General features: G+C 43.1%; 1 protein-coding gene across 3 annotated transcripts in view; it reads right to left on the bottom strand.

Annotated features, from left to right (window-relative positions):
• Nucleotides 1-21,622, bottom strand: part of dgkza (diacylglycerol kinase, zeta a) — a 140,429-nt gene that overhangs the window by 101,555 nt on the left and 17,252 nt on the right. Inside the window, exon 1 of one of the 3 annotated variants that reach the window (XM_080758792.1) lies at nt 8,624-8,836. The exons of 1 other annotated variant lie outside the window; for it this stretch is intronic. In XM_080758792.1, coding sequence (XP_080614918.1) covers nt 8,624-8,625 — 2 coding nt within the window. In that variant the 5' untranslated portion in view covers nt 8,626-8,836. Of the gene's footprint in view, nt 1-7,171; nt 7,284-8,623; nt 8,837-21,622 lie in introns of those variants that run through there. One more of the 3 variants, XM_080758793.1, reaches the window with a different exon arrangement.

The raw sequence follows: 21,622 nt of genomic DNA, 5'->3' as shown, positions 1-21,622 counted from the left end.
CCACAGTTTGCATGGACTACAGAAGAACATTGTTGCATTCATTAACAAGACAGATGCAGAAACGACTTGAGTTTGAATAACCAATTCCCTTTATGTGCACTGCCTATATTCGGTATTCAGTTTCAGTTTCAGTTTCACAGCGTGGCACAGAGTGCCGCGCTATGAGCTTGTAGGTCTGCTATTTTTGAAAAAGTCGTGAAAATGTGGCATAAGATCTTTGAATATATATTCTTTCAGAGTGAACGTTTTTAACACACATCTCTGCTTCTGGGAGGGTCCCTGGAACAACATTGCAGATGGAGGTCCGCGGCCAATCACATATATTTTTGGGGGTCCTTGACATGTTTGAGAACCACTGACATAGAAACATGGGTTTTTCCCAGAAAACTGTCAGGATTTAGAAGACATTTGTAATAATCGTCCTCAGGTCTAAATGGGTTAAGACCGTACCAGGTGCAGTCTTAACCGTTAACAGTCTTAAAGAGTTTGTTTGATTCACATTCACACACATAACTTGTTCCTCTATGACATCACACCTCCGAAATTGTTGTTTTGCGGTGCGTAATGCTTTTCAATCAAACCCAGTATTTCTTTTTCCAGATCCCTGCACCTTTTTTTTTTCTTCTTTTCTGAGAAATGAGTGTCAGAAAATATAGCCTGCCCTGGCTTGGACAGGAGTTTTATTTTGTATTAATTTGTTTCAGGAGATTGCTTTATGTATATAATAGCGGTAATCATGCTTTCATAATCACACCGTAAACCACAAAACAGAACATAATAGGAACCGAGATGTCCTTTGACAGTGGGAAATGTGAATTGGCCAATCGAATGCACATGCACACGCATGCACGCACGCGCACGCACACGCGTGCACACACACACACACACACACACACACCTTTGAAAGTCTTCGTTCAATACTCTAAATAATAGAAATTATACATTTTTGACAGGTTGGCACCGCACCCACCCACCCCGCACCTTTATTCATTCATGACAGGGAACCCCTTTTGGATGTTTTAACCCATTCTGGGCGGGAAGCCGGGAACCCATATTGGTATCTTACCCCCTCAGGCCGGGCACCCATATTTGGGTTCTGTACAGTATGTACAGTATTCAAAAATGTAATTCTTTTGATGCTGCTATATAAATATTTGAAGTTTTTCGGAAACCTTAGGTCAGAATTTAGAGGCGTTTTTAGAATCGGCCTTAGGCCTAAATGGCATTGTGGTGTTATACTTATACGCATATCTTTGAATATATATTCTTTCAGAGCAAACGTTTTGTTTAACTCAAATCTTTGCTTCTAGGGGCGGGGGGGGGGCATCGTTCATGGGGATCATCCTTGACATGAAATAGTTTGAGAATCACTGACGTATAGAAACATGAGGAGTTTCAGAAAACTGTCTTTAGAAGACGGTTTGTAGACAATCTGTTCTCAGGTCTAAATGGGCCAATTCAAAGGATCACACCTCTGTCAATACACTGTCATTGTCTGATCAACAGCTCCTGCCATTATTGCACGTAAGCATAAGCCATCTCCCCAGGGGTGTAGCACACATTTCTGTACAGATCAGTCCCCATAGGCCCTGTTCTTCCATTCTATGCATGACTAAGCAAACAGGTAGGCTTACTTAGGCTGTACTGTACAATTTGACAAGAATATGAACACAACTGAAGAATACACATGACGTGACATGAGACATTTTGAATACATTATACTGCAGCTTACAATGACAACAGAGGGCAACCTCTGTCATTCTTTTTAGATCAGTAAAGTTAGCTATAATTACTTTTCTTTTATCACAAATACAGTGAATGACTAGAAGTAGTTGTTTGTGCAAAATCACAGATTGTATCAGCTAAAACAAGCAGTTTTCCTGAGTCCTGACAATCAATTATTAGTTAATAACCGCACGGACGAGTTTCCCTCCCAGGCCATGGGATCTAGAATCTTGGGGTCATTGGGATCAAGAAGTTTTTTTTGTTTTGTTTCTGGCCCCCGAGGGCTTTTGCCTTTGGTGTCTATACTTTGCTGTGCTTAGACCTATCATGCAAAAATGCCGAAAGTCATCTACTCATAATAAGTCATAACTGCAAGCAATCTAGCCTTACCATACAAAATGCAATATTATTAGCTTAAAGCAGTGGTTCTCAACCTTTTCTGAACCAGGGCCCATTTATAATTATCCACATCTGACCACTGTGTCAGAATTAGGTAGTTCGACATCACTTTAAAACAACTACGGTATGGTTTGGAAAATGGCTGTCATTGCTGTCAAGTATTCCGTTTCCCACAAAATTTTCAAAATAACTTTGGTTCTAGAACCGGTTTCATGATGGTTTACATTACATCACATCTTGCAATCTTCCAACCTGAATAGTGACACACACACACACACACACCACTTTGGTTCCCGCTGGCCACTTCAGGGCCAACTTTTTAGGGACCTGACCCAATTCATTTTGGTTCAAAATTAGGCAGGGAAAAAAAAGGAAAAAAAAGAAGGGAACCGGTTCACAAGCCCGGTGGAAAAGGAGCCTGTGAGTCATAGTCCAAGGCATATGACTCACATGGACTAAATATGAAAGACCGGGGCAGTAATATGGTCCTTTAGTGTAACTATTCTTAAGACTGTAAATTGGTTGGGTTAATTTGACATTCTGTTAAGCCAACACATTGAAGTGCAGGAGTCAGCAGCCGTGACGTGAGCATTAGCAGTCTACACGGCTGAACAGTAGGAATGATGTGAACGCAGACCAGTCGCATTCCTCACATGATAAGAGCACCGTAACACCGTAACCGCCTCAGCTGAGATAGTAGCTGCCAAGTGTGCATGCACTTGTGTAAATATAAGCTCAATAATATTTAGACCACCGGCCTGGGCACCTTGGCTGGTAATCCAGTCTGGCAGTGTGCCGCGGGTTCGACTCCCGATCCCGACGGCCTTTACTGCATGTCTTCCCCCATCTCTCTCCCCCATTTCCTGTCAGCCTACTGTCTGTCCCTCCATAAAAAATATAAAATAAAGACGAAAGCCACAACAAAACATTTAAAAATATATATATATATATTTAGACCACCGCTTATACTGTATTGATAATCCATTATCCAACCATCCCCGTTTGGGGGAATTCTGTGCGTCTAGGAAGGAAGTACAAGAAAATGCTGCATGGCATAAATCTGGTTGGGATATGTTACGTTAATAACGTCATACCTACCTACTGAATAATGCTTGTCTAACATGTGGGCGACATCTCCACCCACAGACACAAAGTACTCGTGTCTTATATGAACCGTATACCACTGAAAACCTATACTTGGTTGACAAAAGTCCCTCAGGGCTCTATGCAAACGACTTTTCTGTTTTCACTCCACATTAAATGTCGTAGCTGAAAATAGCCGATCTAACAAGCAGGCGACGCCGCACTGTGAGCTTGTAGCTTGGCTATTTCTCCTGCAACGGTTTGTTTCGCCCCCCTGCACACAATATGAATCCTGGGGGTTTTAGGAAAGAAATGACAACTTCTTCTTCTTGGTGAACGGATCAAAATACAGTAACTGCATCATCGTCGGATGTCTACAGGACTACAGCTCCAAAGAGACGCCAAACAGAAATAGCAGAGAGTCCGTTAGAAAGACCACAGCACTGCACCAGAGGCAAACGATGAAACGGGCTAATCTAAGAGCGGTTTTCGAGCTAAAAAGACTAAGCGAGTAGAACTTTCGAAAGTTTTATCCGCGCGGGCTAAACGTGTGCATGCAATGTTTTTTCCCTTATCTGAAACCTTGACGGTGGATTTGCATAACCTTTGAATAACGAATACATGTGTCACACTACTAACCAAACACATCTATCATTGCATCATGAGACAAAACCACTGTGACAGTTGCAAAAACAAATTACCAGCTACAATTATGCATTGGGAAAAGGTCCCATGATGGAACAACCAATATTTCTGCTATTCTATTTAAAGAAGTGCTTCAGAGAAGCAATTATAATTGTGAAAAGGTCCATGGAACGACCGATATTTCTGCTATTCTATAAAGTGCTTCAGAGAAGATAGTATTGAATGGAAGGTACAACCTGATGAGAGAGAAGAACGCTATCCATCCATGCCTGTCTGGGCCCAACTCTCCAGGATCTATGGCTTTATTTATCTGGATCTATGGCTTTTATCTAGCTGAATCTATGGCTTTATCTATCTGCCGCTCAACACTCTCAACTCTCAACTGCACGGCTCACGGCTAGCACTCATGTGTGAGTGAGAGAGAGAGTGCAAGAGTGCAAGCGAGAGGGGATGGCAGAGGGAGGGGCACAGAGAGAGAGAGAGAGAGAGAGAGAGAGAGAGAGAGAGAGAGAGAGAGAAGGCTAAGCATTTTGTGCGCTTTCAGTGTATGACATAGCAAGTCTGGAAGAGGAAGGTGAGAGAGGGAGTGACAAACGGGGAGAGAGAGAGACAGGGAGAGAGAGAGAGAGAGAGAGAGAGAGAGAGAGAGAGAGAGAGAGAGAGAGAGAAGTGAGAGATAGGTAGGGGAGCGTGAGGGGTGAGTAACGAAATAGCCGTTTGCATACTTCCTTTATGAGCCAAGTGCATGTTCTCTGAACACACACACACACACACACACACACACACACACACACACACACACACACACACACGTTGCTATTCGGGTTCATGTGTGAAACATTGGCTGCAAGGCAGGAAGAGGGAAACAGAGTTAGAGAGAGCGAGACAGAGACACAGAGAGAGAGAGAGAGAGAGAGAGAGAGAGAGAGAGAGAGAGAGAGAGAATCATTAAAGGAAAAAAGGAGACATGTTGTCAACTGAGGATGCTCATCGCGACAGTTTGACAGCAGAGAGTGAAGACTTTGACGAGGATACATGGGTTCACAGAGTACCTCCGGGGGCCGTTATTCCAAACAGACCTGACCTAAACCCCTGCTCAGCACAGTCACATGCAGCACAGTGCCCTTAAGACTGTATTGCATTCAATGCACAATGTGGAATATGCCCCGCCGACACCATCCATTAAAGCAGTGGTTTTCAACCATTTTCATTTCGAGGTCCATTATTTACTATTTTGTCTCCAATTCCACACTTTTTTTGGCAAATGTTGATCAAAATAACAATTCTTCTACGTTCTCTAATTGTGTATGACATTTATATCTATATAAGTCTGTCTTTAGAGAACTACCGACAAGAACTGAGACAAGAGGAGTCATAAAACTCTTTCACCTGGTGCCAGCAGTCAAGAAACTATTCTAGGGATTCCTACTTGAAGAACAGCCATTTAAGGCCATGTGTTAAATGAGTGTTCTATTTATTTGCAACCTATGTGTGTTTTTATTTTGGGACCTCTCGAAGTGTATAAGAGAGGGCGTGAAACTGTAATTGGGAGGTGCCACGATACTTTGGTGTTGTGTCATTCCCCAGGAGCGCTCTTGTAATAAATATGTGATTGTGTTGTCCATTGTAAAGAGCATTGAGCACTAGAAAAAGCGCTATCAAATGCAATTCATTATTATTATTAAAATGTAAATTCCCATCGAAAGGAGCCGTTGGATTTCCCTTTTCCTCCTTTGTACATATAACGTTTGGATTTGTTGATCCCCAGGATTCTTTTTTTTAATGCTAACCGATTAGCCTTAATGACTTACTGTACCACATGCTGTTTACAATTTGACTAAAAAGAAAACATCTTTCAAACATGGTGGACAACTCTTCCATTCACATATTTGCTAGATTTGAGTCATTAGTACAGTATCAGATTTATAAAAGGTTGATTTTTTCTTTTTTGCAAATGCACTTATTTTCTACCTTTGTTAATTAGCTAGAGGAAATATGTTATAATTAGTCTAGAACCTTGGTCAATTTGGGTGAATGCAATGGCTCACTTGACTTTGGAACAGACGCTGGGGTTCACGTGGTCAATTCCGTTTTCTCATTAAGTTATAATTTAGCTATTGAAAAATAGCAGATGTACAAGCTCATAGTGCGCCAAGCTTGTATAGGTCTGCTATTTTTGAAAAATCGTGAAAATATTTATTTCAGAAAACTGGAGGATTTAGAAGGTTTTTTTATTTATTTTGAGGTCAGGCGACTCAGGCCAACATGGGTTAATTGGCCCACACCAGTGTCACACTGGGTCATTCTTTGAAGTACTCTTAACTTTTTTTTTTACCTGCCTAGGAGGTATTTATTGCCTTCTGGAAATTCTGATCAGGAGTGGTGGCATGATCAGCCGAGGTGCAACAACAGGAAAGCGAGTTACCTTCGACTCATTTCCCTCCATTGTCTGAACTTTAAGGCAAAAACATTTCCTTAAGTATAGCAATGGGCCCCACCCACCTCCAAAGTGTGTAGACATTAAAAGCACTAAAAGTAGTATTATTTTTTTAAGCATTACTACTATTGTATTGCCAGCTTCTTGCTAGGTCTGTTTTTTCTAGTTTAAGGGGAGAAAAAGGGAATTGGCTAGAAGTCGTGTCCTGATTGTCGTGCCAATCATCATGCCCCTCTGTCACCATAACAACAATACCCCCCTGTCCTGTCGCCATGACGATCACGTCAAACCAGAGACCCCCATGGGCAAGGTTGGCCCTGACAAACCCAGACACACAGCCGCAAACAAACAAACACACAGAGACAGACTGTGTGTGTGTGTGTGTGTGTGTGTGTGTGTGTGTGTGTGTGTGTGTGTGTGTGTGTGTGTGTGCGTGTGTGTGTGTGTGCAAGCGTGCACGCGTGCATTCAGGAGATGGTTACAACAATGCTCTTGTAGTGTAGTGGAACTCAACATGTTCCAATTGTGCCACCTGCTGGTAGGATTAGGCAACTACAGCCATGTGTTAGATGAGGGCAGAGGGTCATTTAGGGTATTTTGTTCTTTTTTTGGGGGGGGGGGGGGGGGGTGTCTCACTATCATTTTTGAGAGACAGGCAGACTCAGAGGTACAGAGTTACTTTTCTTTAGACAGACAGAGGTACTAAAACTGGACACTGCATTTCCAACCAGCTATCCAGCCAGTAAAATACGATCTGCCAACCAGTACACACACGCACAAACACACACACACACACACTCACACACTCCAGCACGCACGTGCGCGTACACATACTCAGGCAGGGCAGCACATGTATGCAGGCTGTGAGACAGTGTGTTATACCTCCTGGAGAAGAGCTTGAGTCCAGTGAAGGTCTTGTGTCTGTCCTTGCCCTCCGGCAGGTAGGAGGCCAGCAGAGCGACCGAGGGCAGGCTGGACGAGGACGAGTTGGACGAGGACGACGCTGAGCTTCTCTCTCTGTCTTCCACTGTCCCTCCTCCTCCTCCTCCTCCTCCTATCTCAGCCGCGATACCACCACCACCACCCGAGACCACCTGGGTAGAAGCCGGGGGGGGTTCCAAGGCCTCGGGTCCAAGGCCGTCCCCACTAGGATACGGAGTGCCTGCTGGGGTCTTAGGATCCATGGCATGGCAAGTGTGAATTCACAGGGGGGGGGACTTTTGCTGTTTGCTAAAGCTCTTTTTGGGGGGTTGTGTCTCTGGTCAGTGTGCGTGTCTGTCGACGCGTGCGTCCCCCCCCCACTCCCCGTCTCACATCTTGTCCCGACGTCGTCCAGCTCTCGAAGGGACTTGAATGTGTTCTCCGCGGAATTATTCCTCCTTCCTCGGATTGTTTCCTGTCGAGACTCGAGGCGACTCTTCGTAACACGAACTAAAAGGAACGTTCCCGGGTGGTTGAAGCATATCCGGCCTCTGGCCCCCTGGTTCCGCTGGCGTGCATCCCCCCCAGGACCAACCGGGTGGAAATGTTCAGCATAATAAGATAATAATTAATAAAAAGACGTCCCGGTTCAATTTCCACCGAAGCACCGGACACAATCTGAATCACCGGACACAATCTGAAGCAGCCACAGGTGTCAATAAAGGTGCTCGTGCTGAACACCAATGCCCTTTTTATTTTTTACAAACGACCCTCTAAGGGCGGAGTTTGAATAGTTTGAATAGCCGCATGGTGTCTTGACAGATAAACACTCCCAGGGCGCAACCGCCACGGCCGACAAAGTCAACTGGTGGCCTCAGCTGTACACTCACACAAAGATGGACTACAGGACCACACAGAGAACTACAAACATGGCTGCCACCTACAAAGTCAACAATCCACACACGACATATTAGGAGGCAAAGGTCTCTTCACAAGCCATAAGGCGAGGCGTGTGTGTGATTAGTGTCCATGTACCACAAAGCCCTGAGGGACATAATCCCTGCCTGCATTCCTCTCTCTCTCTCTCTCTCTCTCTCTCTGTAGGTCTCTCTCTCCAGTCTTCCTGTTGAATCGCTTGCAGTCTCAACCGTCATCAGTAGCAGTACTGCAGAATAGCAGAAATAGTTTTATTCCAACACTTCCCCAGTCCTCCAGTCAGTGCTATTATCCTCTCTCTCTCTCTCTGTCCCAGTGTCTCTCTTCCTTTGTCGTGTTCTTCTTGTTATTTTCTTCTCTTCCTCTTCTCTCTCTCTCTCTCTTTCCTTCCTCCCTCCCTCCCTCCCTCCCTCTCCTATGCTCTTGTTACTTGTGTCTAGTTGTCAGGCAGTTAATTACACTCACACACACACTCACATCTGAGTCCCGCGTTGACACGCACACAAAACCCGAGTCGCGCGCTGACAGATGAACGTGCTGCCCGGGGGAGCAGTCTGCTGTCCACTTACTTACTCGCGCTCGACCTGTGCCCACACACACACACTCGCGCACGCACGCACGCACGTACGCACGCACGCACGCTCGCTCGCTCACTCGCTCATACACACACACACACACACACACACAGACACACACACACACACACACACACACACACACACACACACACACACACACGCTCTCCCTAACAGATCCTCTCTAGCCACCCGGCTAGAACCAGGAAGCAGAGAATCATAACAGTCAGGACCCCCCCCACTTTAGCTGTCCCAATCAGCTGCCTGTCTCAAAACTCTTTCACTGATTGATATAAGCCGACTTGGTTGAGCTATAACTGACAGTCTGACACACTATTGAAACTAAATGGCTCTCTCTGTTCCGGGGGGAGAGGGGGGGGGGGGAGCAGCTCGCAATTAATTTTCAATGGGAGTCCATGGCTTTCACAGAGCAGACAGAGAGTCTGTCTGTCTGTCTGTCTGACAGACAACCTGTCAGATTCTTCTGATAACCGTCTCTTCTCCCCGTAAACCACTTGATTCAGGCCTATTCTGAGGGGATCATTCACCGTACCATACAGTAGCCAATCTATTCTACAATCTTGCAGATGGGCTATTTTCATTTCATGATTAAAAAAAGAAAATACCAAGAAGTTCCATAAATTAGAATTTAGAAAACAAATGCTTGAGAAGTCGTGGCAATAGAGAATAGACCTACAAGCTCACAAGGTGTCACTTTGCGGCACATTGTGAGCTTGTAGATCTGCTATTTTCACTATTTTGGGTCCTGGCTGGGGAGATCATCACATTTATCTATTGGGTCTCAAGCTAAAACGTTTAGGGAACCAGTGAGAGCCAGAGGGTATGGAAGTGGTTAACCAGAGTGGACGGTCTGGACACATGATGTTATACTTTAGCTATTGAAAAACAGCAGATCTACAAGCTCATAGCGCGGCACTGAGTGCCTCGCTACGAGCTTGTAGGTCTGCTATTTTTTTGAAAAAATCGTGAAAATGTGGCCCAAATCTTTGAATATATATTATTTCAGAGTGAATGTTTTTTAACTCAAATCTTTGCTTCTGGGTCCCTGGAACTACATATTTTCAGATGAGGGTAGGCAGCCAATTACATATATTTTTGAGGGTCCTTGATATGAAAATGTTTGAGTAACTGACACAGAAACATGAGGTTTTTCAAGAATCTGTAGAATCTGCCTCAGTCCAAAATGGGTTAAAAGAGAGCGAAAACAACTTTAGGGATATATGGCAGCTGCTGACAGATCACTTGCCCAGGGAGCTATCTACTCTGATTTATAAAGGAAGGGATTAGAGAGCCCCCGCTGTGCAATGCCTTCTGATGTGTGTTGTGTATAAAAAAAATTTTTTTCCTAATGAATAACTGACTGTATTGTGTATGTGCTGCTCGACCTTTCCTCTTTTTTTTGTTTTCCTTGTCTCTTTCATTGTATTGTGCTTTTAATTTACACTTTTCTAGTTTGTCTTACTTTATTTGTATACAATTTACGATTCATCTTTACGTGGAAGAAACGTAAAAATTCTATAAAAACTGTATTTGGCCGCCAAACCCCCATCTGCCGCGCTACGAGCTTGTAGATCTGCTATTCTTTCAATAGCTAAAGGATAACACAAGGCTTAAAAACACCAAAAGGGGTTCCCGCCCAGAATGGGTGGTTTACCCAACATCCTGGTGGAGGTGGCAGTGCATTCTTAGCCACTCTGTTAGTAGGTCAGACAGGAAAGTATACTAAAGGTAACAGAAGCGGTCTATCTAACGTTACTGACACGGGGAACACAAAGTGTTTAAAAAAAGAAACAAAGCCCGTGTCCTGTTTGAGACTGTGTGTTAGTGTAGTGTTGTGTAACGCGGCACGTTGGATTATAGCCATAACCGCATCATAGGGTTCCCGCCCTTCACACACACACACTCAAAGTAAAGTCCAAGTCCACATGCACCAATGCAACTCCTTGCGACAAGAAAAAAACTGATTTCTAGCAACAGATGTATTAGACTGCTGAACAAGAGCTAAGTCTGATGCACAAAAAGCTAAATACTTTAGCTATTGAAAAATAGCAGATCTACAAGCTCATAGCACGTCCCTGGAACAACATATTTTCAAATGGGGGTTGGCGGCCAAATACATATATTTTTGGGGGTGCTTGACATGAAATAGTTTGAGAACCGCTGATATAGAAACATAGGTTTTTCAGAAAACTGTCATGATTTAGAAAGGCATTTTGTAGAATCGGTCTCGGTCGAAATGGGTTCATAGGGACTCCTTTTACCAAACCAACCAAGTTTTTCACCCACCTTACCAGTGGTGAAAAAAGTACTTAAGTAAAAGTATAAATACTGCAATGTAGATGCACTCCGTTACAAGTAAAAGTCCCGTATTGAAAATGTACTCAAGTAAAAGTACAAAAGTATGGGCTTTGATATGTACTTAAAGTACTAAAAGTAAAAGTACTCGTGTTGCAGAACGTCCCATTTCACAAATTCAAATGTGTTCAAAATATTGTGAAAATAGTCGATCTACAAGCTCACAATGCGTCGCGATGCGACGGGTACCTACTACCTACCCTATAGGGGACACGGGGAGAACATGCAAAATCCACACAGAAAGGCCCTTTCGCCAACCCTCGCCTCGGGTATGGGCACTGATGAGAGAACTAAGGAGAGAACACGCCCCCCAGCGTCCACCACAGCGTCCCCAGCGGGAATCGAACCCATGCAGGACCACTTCTAGCTGTGAGGCGACAGCACTACCGACTGTGCCACCATGCCCCCATACTGTCCGCCTTCCAGACACTGACGCTGTGTGCTGTGGAGAGACACACGATGGGGTAGAGAGGCTGCTGCTGTGTGATGTTATATTGGTTTAACTTCAAAGGCCTTCATGTTATGGTCTTGCTGCTTCACCTAGAGGAACAATAGCCTAGGGTGGTTAACCGTTGCCCCTTGGGGGAGTGGTTAACCAGGCCAGAGGAGCAGAACAATGTTCAAGCTTGGGGGCAATATGTCAGGTCTGAGAATGAATGAGATGCAAAGCAGCAGAAAGGAAAATGCTGGCTAATCAAATCAATCTAAATACAAGACAGACAAACACAAACAAACAAAGTAAAAAACTAAAATCCCCGAAAAAAGGCAGATATTTGTCTGTAGCAGATATATCTGTAGACGTATGAAAAGTGACAGTATAAGCTTCTTCACATCTTGAACGAGCGTTGTTACATAGATTGCCCAGCAGAGTGCGCCATAAGCATTATCTGTGCCAGACTGGACTCCACTCAATTGTTAACAAAATCTAACATTGGCCATGTCTTGTGAGACTAATGATTACACGACAGCAGTGGTTTGAAATTATCTGTTCTGCATTATATCATTAAAAGAAGTCTTCACAATTAGAGAATGTAGAATAATTGTTATTTGTGTTCCACTGTGCCTATTATCTCTCCCATGGTATGCCAACATCAACACAGCATGGAATTGTGGACAAAATCCAACGACAACAAAATAAATATCCGTACGTGACTCCGTGGCTCAAATACAGAATAAATAATGGACCTTGATATCGAAAACCACTGCAGGGATGCTATGCATAAAATCTTTATAATTAAGTTAATTGCTTTTTGTTTTTGTGAATTAATTTGTGGGCTTCTTGGACTGAAGACCAATAAGTAGCCTTTCCCAGGCAGCAGAGAGAGGTAGGTAGGGGTGTTTTTAGGTCGAGCGAGCGGTTTGATTACAGCGAGCTAAGAATGACAGGATTGCATCCATCGCCACCACCGACTGCCAAGGAAATTATTTCAGTTGACAGCTCTAATTTAATACATCCATTATTGAGGGAGGGTTGTGTGATGTGATTGGTTGGTTTCCTCCCGTGAGGAACACTTTAGGAAAAAAAATCACACCAACGTGTGAACTGAGGGATGCCGTGTGCGTGGCGCGTGTGCTCTTATCATCATACATCACATTCCGTGCTCAGCCAATCAAATCATCAATCATAAATGCCATTCCGCCCAATCTCTTTTGGGGTCTTCACTTTTTCTGCCCTCACCTTTATCACTCAAAATGCTCAGTCAATCAAATCATCGCTAAGGGGTGATCAGCCAATCAAATCATCGTGTTTGTGTTCACACAAACAGACAAAGATGGGAATTGGAGGGGCCAGCGCCCCTCAACAAGAAGTTGTACAATCAGATATAGTACTAGAATGAAGGAATCAAATATAGTAGGCAGAACATGTTTAACAGCTTGTGTAAATTGTCTTTACTTTCCATGGGTTTCGAGGTGTCTATCTGCTTAGGGGGGTCTATGCACCTAGATCAGGTAATACATTGGACATATGTTTGAGGGGCGTTAGCCCCTCCTATAAACAGCCATAGTGTAGATTCTCTCTTAACACAAACATTAAATGCCACTGACAACAATGAATGGAGAATTATGTGTCTTACTGTCTGAGCAAACCGACTGTATGTCGGCGGAAACCCTTGGCCAATAAGGGACCACCGTTCTCGGTGACGCATAACTAATCTTGCTGGTGTGTTCGACCTGTGCTGTACTTCACAAACCAAGATAGATACGGGATGTTTTAATTACAAAATATTTGTTGTACATTTTTCATGAGGCATGTGTGTGTCTCTGACGGCCTGATATATACATTAGGATGTGCAGCTCGGTGTCTCCGCCTCATCTTATGTGCAATGCGTGCCCACAGTCTCGTCCTCTCTTGGAACTTAACCCATTTAGACCTGGAGGACGATTCTATAAATGCCTTCTAAATCCTGACAGTTTTCCGAAAAACCTATGTTTCTATGTCAGTCATTCTCAAACATTTTCATGTCAAGGACCCCCAAACATATATGTAATTGGCCGCTGTCCCCCGTCTGAAAACATGTTGTCCCAGGGGGGACCATTTTTCAATGGCTAAAGTATAACATAATGCTTTAAAACACCAAAAGGATGCGTTAAGGGCTGTCTGGTGCGGCTTCTTCTGCATGGTGCGCACGTAATCTCTCAAGATCAAGTAAGCTTTTAAGGATTTTCTTGGTTTCTTAGATAGGTATTATATGCCACTGTGTTTTTATTCTCTGTTCAGAGTCAAATTCAGATTCTGAAATGGCATTTAAAATTTGCTCTGGTTATTTATTTCAGGTGAGGGTTTGTATGGAGCGTGTCAGGGTTAATTTCTGTCAAGTGATTACAATATAACATTTAACCAATTTTGGGGCGGGAACCCCTTTTGGTGTTAGCATTATGTTATGCTTTAGCTATTGAAAAATAGCAGATCTACAAGCTCATAGCGTGCCACCGAGTGGCGCGCTACGAGCTGACATAGAAACATAGCTTTTTCAGAAAACTGTCAGGATGTAAAAGACATTTTTAGAATCTGATCTCAGGTCAAAATGGTTTAATTAGGTATTTATTCCTAACTCTGATTTCTCTCTCTCTCTCCCCCCAAGGGGTTTTATTGGCATGGGAAACATGCCAATGAATGTACATTGGTAAAGCAAGTTAGAGATACAGCCCTGAGCTGTGTAACATCGCAACTTGCAGTCAAAGTATCGTAGGCACAAAGCTTAAACAAACTACAAACGAACTAACAGTAAAAAATACAAGATGAAACATTTCCCTTTTGCCTCTGGAAAATAGATAAGGAGAAGCAATTCTTGAAGTAATATATTCAATGCAGTGGCGAAAGGACCTGGCAATGGGCCCCAGTGCAAATATTGTGGCTTGACTAAAACTAAGACTAAATATACTGACAATTTCGTCAACAAATAAAAACTAGACTAAAATGTTAGGAAGGGACTAGTGGACAAGAGATCCAGTTTTATGCTGGGTTGCATGCTGAAAATAGCAGATCTACAATCTCATAACGCGTCGCGCTGCGAGATTGTAGATCTGCTATTTTCAGCATGCAACCAAAGTGTAAAATATGTCATTACGACATCAAGGCCTGTCAAAACACATTTTAGTCGACTAAATCAACTGTAGATTTAGTCGACTAAAATCGTATGACATTTAGTCGATTAAAACTAGACTAAACACTAGAACATTCCAGGTGACTGTCTAAAATGTGACTAAAACTAAGTGAAAACTATTCAAGAGACGACGACTAAAACTAAAATAGAAATTTGCTGCCAAAAACACCACTGACTGGTCGCACGGTCCATATATTCGCCACTGATTCAATGGCATCTGATCCATTTGTGTGTACAGAAGGAATACACATACTGTAATTATTAGGGGTGGGTTCAATGAATCAATACGGCAATAATCGTATCGCACTTCCTTGCCGAAAGAATAAAGTCTGCACGCTGTTTTGAAAGCTCCCCAAAAACTTTATTTACCAAGGCGGGGGAACAAACACACAACATTTCGGCCTCTGTGGCCTTCGTCAGGTATATATACCTTCGTCAGGTATATATACCTTCGTCAGGTATATATACCTTCGTCAGGTATATATACCTACCTAGGTTTCATCCTAGAGGCTAATCTTTCCGGTGATAAAATGGCCACCAACTCACTGAATATGTTTCTTTTAAATTTTGACCATTATGATGAATTCCTGTTTTCTTTTTTCTTTTTCAATTTGTCTCTAAATGTTTTGATGATTTGAACAAGGTGGACCCTCTTGTAAACAAGTGTAATGCTTTATTGGGCCCACTCACAGTTAACAGTCTTTGTATTGAGTTGTCCTGGAAATGTACTGTAATTCTGCAAACTGTTAATAAATATTTCAATCAATCAATCAATCAACGTTGTATGTTTTTTTTCCCCCGCCGCCTTGGTAAATAATGTTTTTGGGGAGCTTTCAAAACGTATTCTTTCTTTTGCAGTTTGTTCTTATTGTTTCCGAGCACCCGTTGAATTAGCCTGGGATGTGACCTCGGTACAGAGGCTATACCACATCCATACGGGAGGACATGCCGTGTGTGACGTGGCTTTCGGCATCGGTTTATGCCCGACAGTTATTATATATAAACCTTTTGAATTTATCCATCAATATATATATATATATATATTGTATTATCTACTTGCTTTTTGTGATATTTGTCAAGACATCGGCAAAAGTAAAATCAGTAGGACACACATTCAAAATCAACACGTATTGTGATGCATATCGATCGTATCGCGATACATCAGACTTATAGCATGTTACGTAGACAGCACTAGAATTGCATAGCACTTCATAGTATATATGAATAGTATAGTATGCAATTATGTATAGTTTATACAGGGGCGGAAACTCCGTGGGTTCAGAGGCGCGACTGAACCCCCTGGCATTTTGGCAAAGGCGCGACTGAACCCACTGTTTATCATTGATCATGTTGAAATGTTGCTGAAACAATTTAATGTGTTCTTCGTTGTGAACTGAAACACTGTGTTCATTAACAAACTGTAAATAAGGTACCAACCGAAAGAAAAAAAACTCGTTTTTTTTCCACCGCTGGGGGGAGGGGGCGTGGCTGCATGAACCCCCTGCCGTTATAAGAACTTTCCGCCACTGAGTTTATATGTATAGTTTCAGTATATAGATATTCCACTGTTACATTCTTAGTTTACACATGTTTCATGATAACTACTATGTAAGTCTCTCTGGATTAAGAGCGTCTGCTAAATGCCTACATTGTAAATTGTAAAATACATATCGTTCGTGAGTTTGTAGGCAAAACCCAGCCCTAGTATGTAATATCGTTGTCATTTTTTATGGTTCTTTTCCTATCCACCCCAATTGGATGACCTTTCCTGTCCATCCACTCTCTCTCTCTCTCCCTCTCTCTCCAACACCCACTCAGTCTCTGCATGACTTGCATCACTCCACAGCAATAGCAGGCACACGATGCACCGCCAGGATGAACAGGAGAGAGAAACAGGGGGGGCGATTCAAACACTTACCAAAATACAACACCCACGGCGCCACCCACAAATGACCCACTTTCCCCCCGCTCCCGCCTTTCATATACCCAGATAATTGTGTTGACTAGATCAGTCAGTCCACCATTCACACTGAAAAGCTGCCATGACCATTATCCTAATGAGAATCTGCAGAATTATACCAAAATTGTGTCCTTTTATGTTATACAACGGACCCATACATTACCACCTAATAAGGTAAAACACACGCACATGCACACGCACACTCACACACACACACACACACACACACACACACACACACACACACACACACACACTCACTCACACACACACAGGTGGATGTGCTGCACATACATGTACCTGCATCAACACACAAAAATACATGGACTCAAAACTCACACATTTTGTTCATTGTTCACGCGCGCACGCGCACACACACACACACACACACACACACACACACGCGCACGCGCACACACACACACACACACACACACACGCGCGCATGCGCACACACACACACACACAGTGTGCCTATGGGTGGTTCTAAGGGGAATTGTGGATAAAATGATGGATGCAGCTAATACCTTGCTACTGACTGTATGACCATTACTCCACTTAAGACACACATGGCCCAGAGCGCCGTGCAATATTACCCCCATAACTCCAATGAGAGCATTCAGTCCGTCTAATAACATTCTAGGAGATGAATAAATAAATAATCACTGTCCTCTGCTCATCTGCGCTCTCACTTAACATTTCCATCCAACCTTCCCGACGTTTTTATCTTTTCTGCCGAGACGTCAGATGTGTACACGCTCCATCTCCCGTACTATTGCTGCTATCCGTCTGTGTCCACATCCTGGCATTGCCTGCTGTTATACCGCTCCAATATCCCCATTCTACTAAAATAGCAGATCGCCAGAGTGCCACGCTACAAGCTTGTGGATCTGCTATTTTTGAAAAATCGTATAAATGTGGCGCAAATGGTTGAATGTATATTCTTTTTGTTTTTTTACTGTAACTCAAATCTCTGTTTCCGGGGGAGTCCCTGGAACTACATATTTTCAGATGGGGGGTCGGCGGCCAAATACAGATAATTCTTGGGGTCCTTGACATGAAATATTGAGCACCACTGATATAGAAAACAGGTATTTCAGAAAATTGTCAGGATTTAGAAGACATTTCTAAATAACATTTCGATGTCAGGCCTAAATGGTTTAAAGCTCCATCGTATCTCACACGGCAGCAATAATGAAAGCCACGCTTCGTTTTGGGGAGATGCAGCCGGTGTCTCGTCCCTCGGTTGGACCAGGGCCTAACCCTGAAATGTCAACACTAAAGTACATGAAACAGGAAACCACTGCTGATCAACCTTTTTTATTAGTTTATTATTCATTAGGCCATGCCACAGACAGACCCCTCATTTGATACAATTATATTTTATGTTATTTGTTTTTTTTAATCTCTCAGACCAAATCTACACTGCAAAACCCTCCGTGTTAATGGTCCACTTCACCACTATTCAAGCTAACTTTATATAATTGGTCCTCACTAATACTCATTATAAAATGACACAATTATTTTCTACTCAGTCTGTGTCTCATGGGAGGGCTGTGGGCAGTTCAGAAACCCGTCCACCAGTGACATCATCGATGGGGAATCCAAGCTAATAGAAACTGCAGGCTTTCTATTCCTGAAAAGTTGCAATGTGAAAATGGAATCTATCGTTCTCAGCTCACGATAATACAAATGTAAATATCTTTTCAAAAAGAATCTGCCTGGTGGACGGGTTTCTGAACTGTCCACAGGCCTCTTATGAGACACAGGCCACGTAGATTACATTAGTGAGGGCCAATTACTGTATATGAAGATGGGTTGAAAATTGGTGAAGTGGTCCTTTAATTTAACTCTGTCAGTGTACATAATGGAACAACTTTCCAACTTTCCAACTTTCCTAACTATGGGACATGTAGCTGGGGACGGACTGGGACCTCTTCAAAAGACCCCTAGAAGTCCCCAGCTGGCCTGGACCCCACGCTATGAACGAGTGCACTGTGCCCAACCACCTCATGTCAACAAGTCCTCTCTTAACAAGCCTGGCAGAAAGTCATTATCGTCGTAACTACTTTTGACAGTCAGTCAGTAAAAGCAGTCTGTAATCCGTATGCGGCCAGGCCCTCTATTGTTAGCAGCCAATCAGTAGCTTGTTACTCATAGAATGCTCAGAATGTCATGACAACCGCTCCGTCGTTGAATATGCCTCTTCGTGTTTGAGCTCCATCCCCCTTTCACTTATTTGTTGGCTGGCGTGTGTGTGTGTGTGTGTGTGTGTGTGTGTGTGTGTGTGTGTGTGTGTGTGTGCGTGCGTGCGCGTGCGCAATCCAATCAAGAAAAATACATCACAATATAATTAACGTGCATTTCTCTCTGCCAAATTAACTGAAATTGGATGATGAGTCCATTATCAAACTTGATGCTATTCTGCAAAGAAATAATCTATCCATCTATCCATCTACTGCATGGGTGTCAAAGCCGTGGCCCGCCATGTCATTTTATGTGGCCCGCCTGCCTCAAGCAAAAAATTGCCAAAATATAGGCTTATAAGTAAGGCTGCATGATATATCGAACATGTACCTTCATCAGAGTCGAGAATATAAGTATAAATCAAGTTGAGCAAAGCCACTCTTCTCTGCCCCTCTCTCTAGCAGACACAGTTAACGATCGCTTGTTAAGTGCATGCCAGACAGACAATCAGATGAAATGAAGGCAGGTGTAGATTAGAGTGTAGACTAGTGAACTGAACATGTTCTCTTTATCAAGTACTTCGTACCAGCCCCTTATGAAACTACTTCTCCCCAAATCCAAATGGATTTCATTTTCCATCCTGAATGGCAGTTATGTGACCATGGCATGAGCATAATATAAAATCTTATACGTTTTATCTGATATTGATTAATATGGGGGGTGGGTTCAATTAATCGATTATCAATCGGCAGAGCTGTCGACTATTCGATTTGGCTGATGGTCACTTTGTGGCATCCCTACAAGTTACAACAAGTGAGTAAGTGACTATCTCTCTTCCATACTGGTGTGTGGCGTCTCTTGCGTGATATGATGAAGTGGAACGGTGCCAGTAGCCCGTGCACATTATAGGGACAAAGTTGTGTGTGTGTGTGTGTGTGTGTGTGTGTCTGTGTGAAGACCCATCTTCTCTTTCTGTCATAGTGACATTGTCCTGCATCAGATCATGTCCAAATAGAAGTAGCCTCTTCAGTTTTTTGAAGATTTTTTGAGTGGTGCAACCACTCCCTTACGGATCTGTGTGTGGCTTGCTGGGTCTGAGCACTATGTGTGTGGCTGGCTGGGTCTGAGCACTATGTGTGTGGCTGGCTGGCTGGCTGGGTCTGAGCACTATGTGTGTGGCTTGCTGGCTGGCTGGGTCTGAGCACTATGTGTGTGGCTGGCTGGCTGGCTGGGTCTGAGCACTATGTGTGTGGCTTGCTGGCTGGCTGGGTCTGAGCACTATGTGTGTGGCTGGCTGGGTCTGAGCACTATGTGTGTGGCTGGCTGGCTGGGTCTGAGCACTATGTGTGTGGCTTGCTGGCTGGCTGGGTCTGAGCATAGATAGATAGATAGATAGATATTATAGCAGTGACTGACTGAGACATCGAGCGTGCGTCCGCAACTGGTTGTGGCCCCCATCAAGTGACCTTTTGACCAATGCGGCCCTCGCCCCAAGTTGAGTTCGACACCCCTGATCTACTGTATCTATCCACCATACTGATGAGCCGGCTGCTATATAAACTTGTTAAATGATGATGAACTCTTATTTTAGCCATGCAGTTTGCACCTTATATATATATATATTTCACTCTACTCATATTAGGAAAGATTGACCGATCCGTTTCCCTTGTTTTCTTTCTTTCTCTCAACCTCACCCCTTTCTTGAAACTGCAAATGACGGGAGCTTGCGGTACAAAGCATTTCATCACCCACATTATTTTTATTTAAGTCAAACTCTGACACGTGGAGCTCTTGTCCAGTCCTGTACACCAGTGTTGATTTCGTCAGCTAAAACTAATCGAAAAATGTTCTTAGACTACCTTTTTTCACTGACAATAACTAAATGGAAACTAAATGAAAACTAAGCTATGATGACTAAAACTAAGACTAAATATATCAACAATTACGTCAATAAATAAAAACTAGACTAAAATGTTAGGAAGGGACTAGTGGACAAGATCCAGTCTAAGTCATTTTACACTTGGTTGCATGCTGAAAATAGCTGATCTACAAGCTCACAACTCGTCGTGCTGCGACACGTTGTGAGGTTGTATATTGGCTATTTTTAGCAAGTGTAAAATCAGCCATTACGACGGCATCAAGGCCCGTCCAAATACATTTTAGTCGACTAAATCAACCGTAGATTTAGTCGACTAAAATCTCATGACATTTAGTCGACTAAAACTAGACTAAAACATTCCGGGTGACTAAAATGTGACATTATTCAAGAGACTATGACTAAAACTAAAATAGAAATTTGCTGCCAAAAACAACACACAAAAAGGACAAAAGGACAGCTGCCTACTGTACGCTATGCAGGCTTTGTTTTTTATCGACATTTCTACTTTAACTTCGATTCAATATTTCTGTCATAATGAAAGCGTCCAGGAAAGTTATAGCGTAAACGTTAACGCCACATGACTGCAGTGTTACTGTAAATGGGGCCAATGCTATTGATTAGCCTACATTGATGTACAACACTATACACCCAGCCTCAGACACCTCTCCGCTCAGCACTGGGGGAGGGGAGGCTACGGTACACGTCTGAATGAATATACACATTCATCATGTTTATTAAGTAGCCAGCAGGGACACTTACAATTCATCTACTGTGCTGTTATTTAGCTGTGGGTACTGACGTGGCCTGGTGGTAATTCAACTGGATAATGGACATACATAAATGCCATTAACTTAACTTACAAAATAATGCCTTCTAAATCAGTAGTTCTCAAAC

The sequence above is a fragment of the Protomyctophum bolini genome (genome assembly GCF_963924005.1).
Source record: "Protomyctophum bolini genome assembly, chromosome: 24".
NCBI classification, from domain to species: Eukaryota; Metazoa; Chordata; class Actinopteri; order Myctophiformes; family Myctophidae; genus Protomyctophum; species Protomyctophum bolini.
This window is presented reverse-complemented; position numbering and strand designations above follow the sequence as displayed.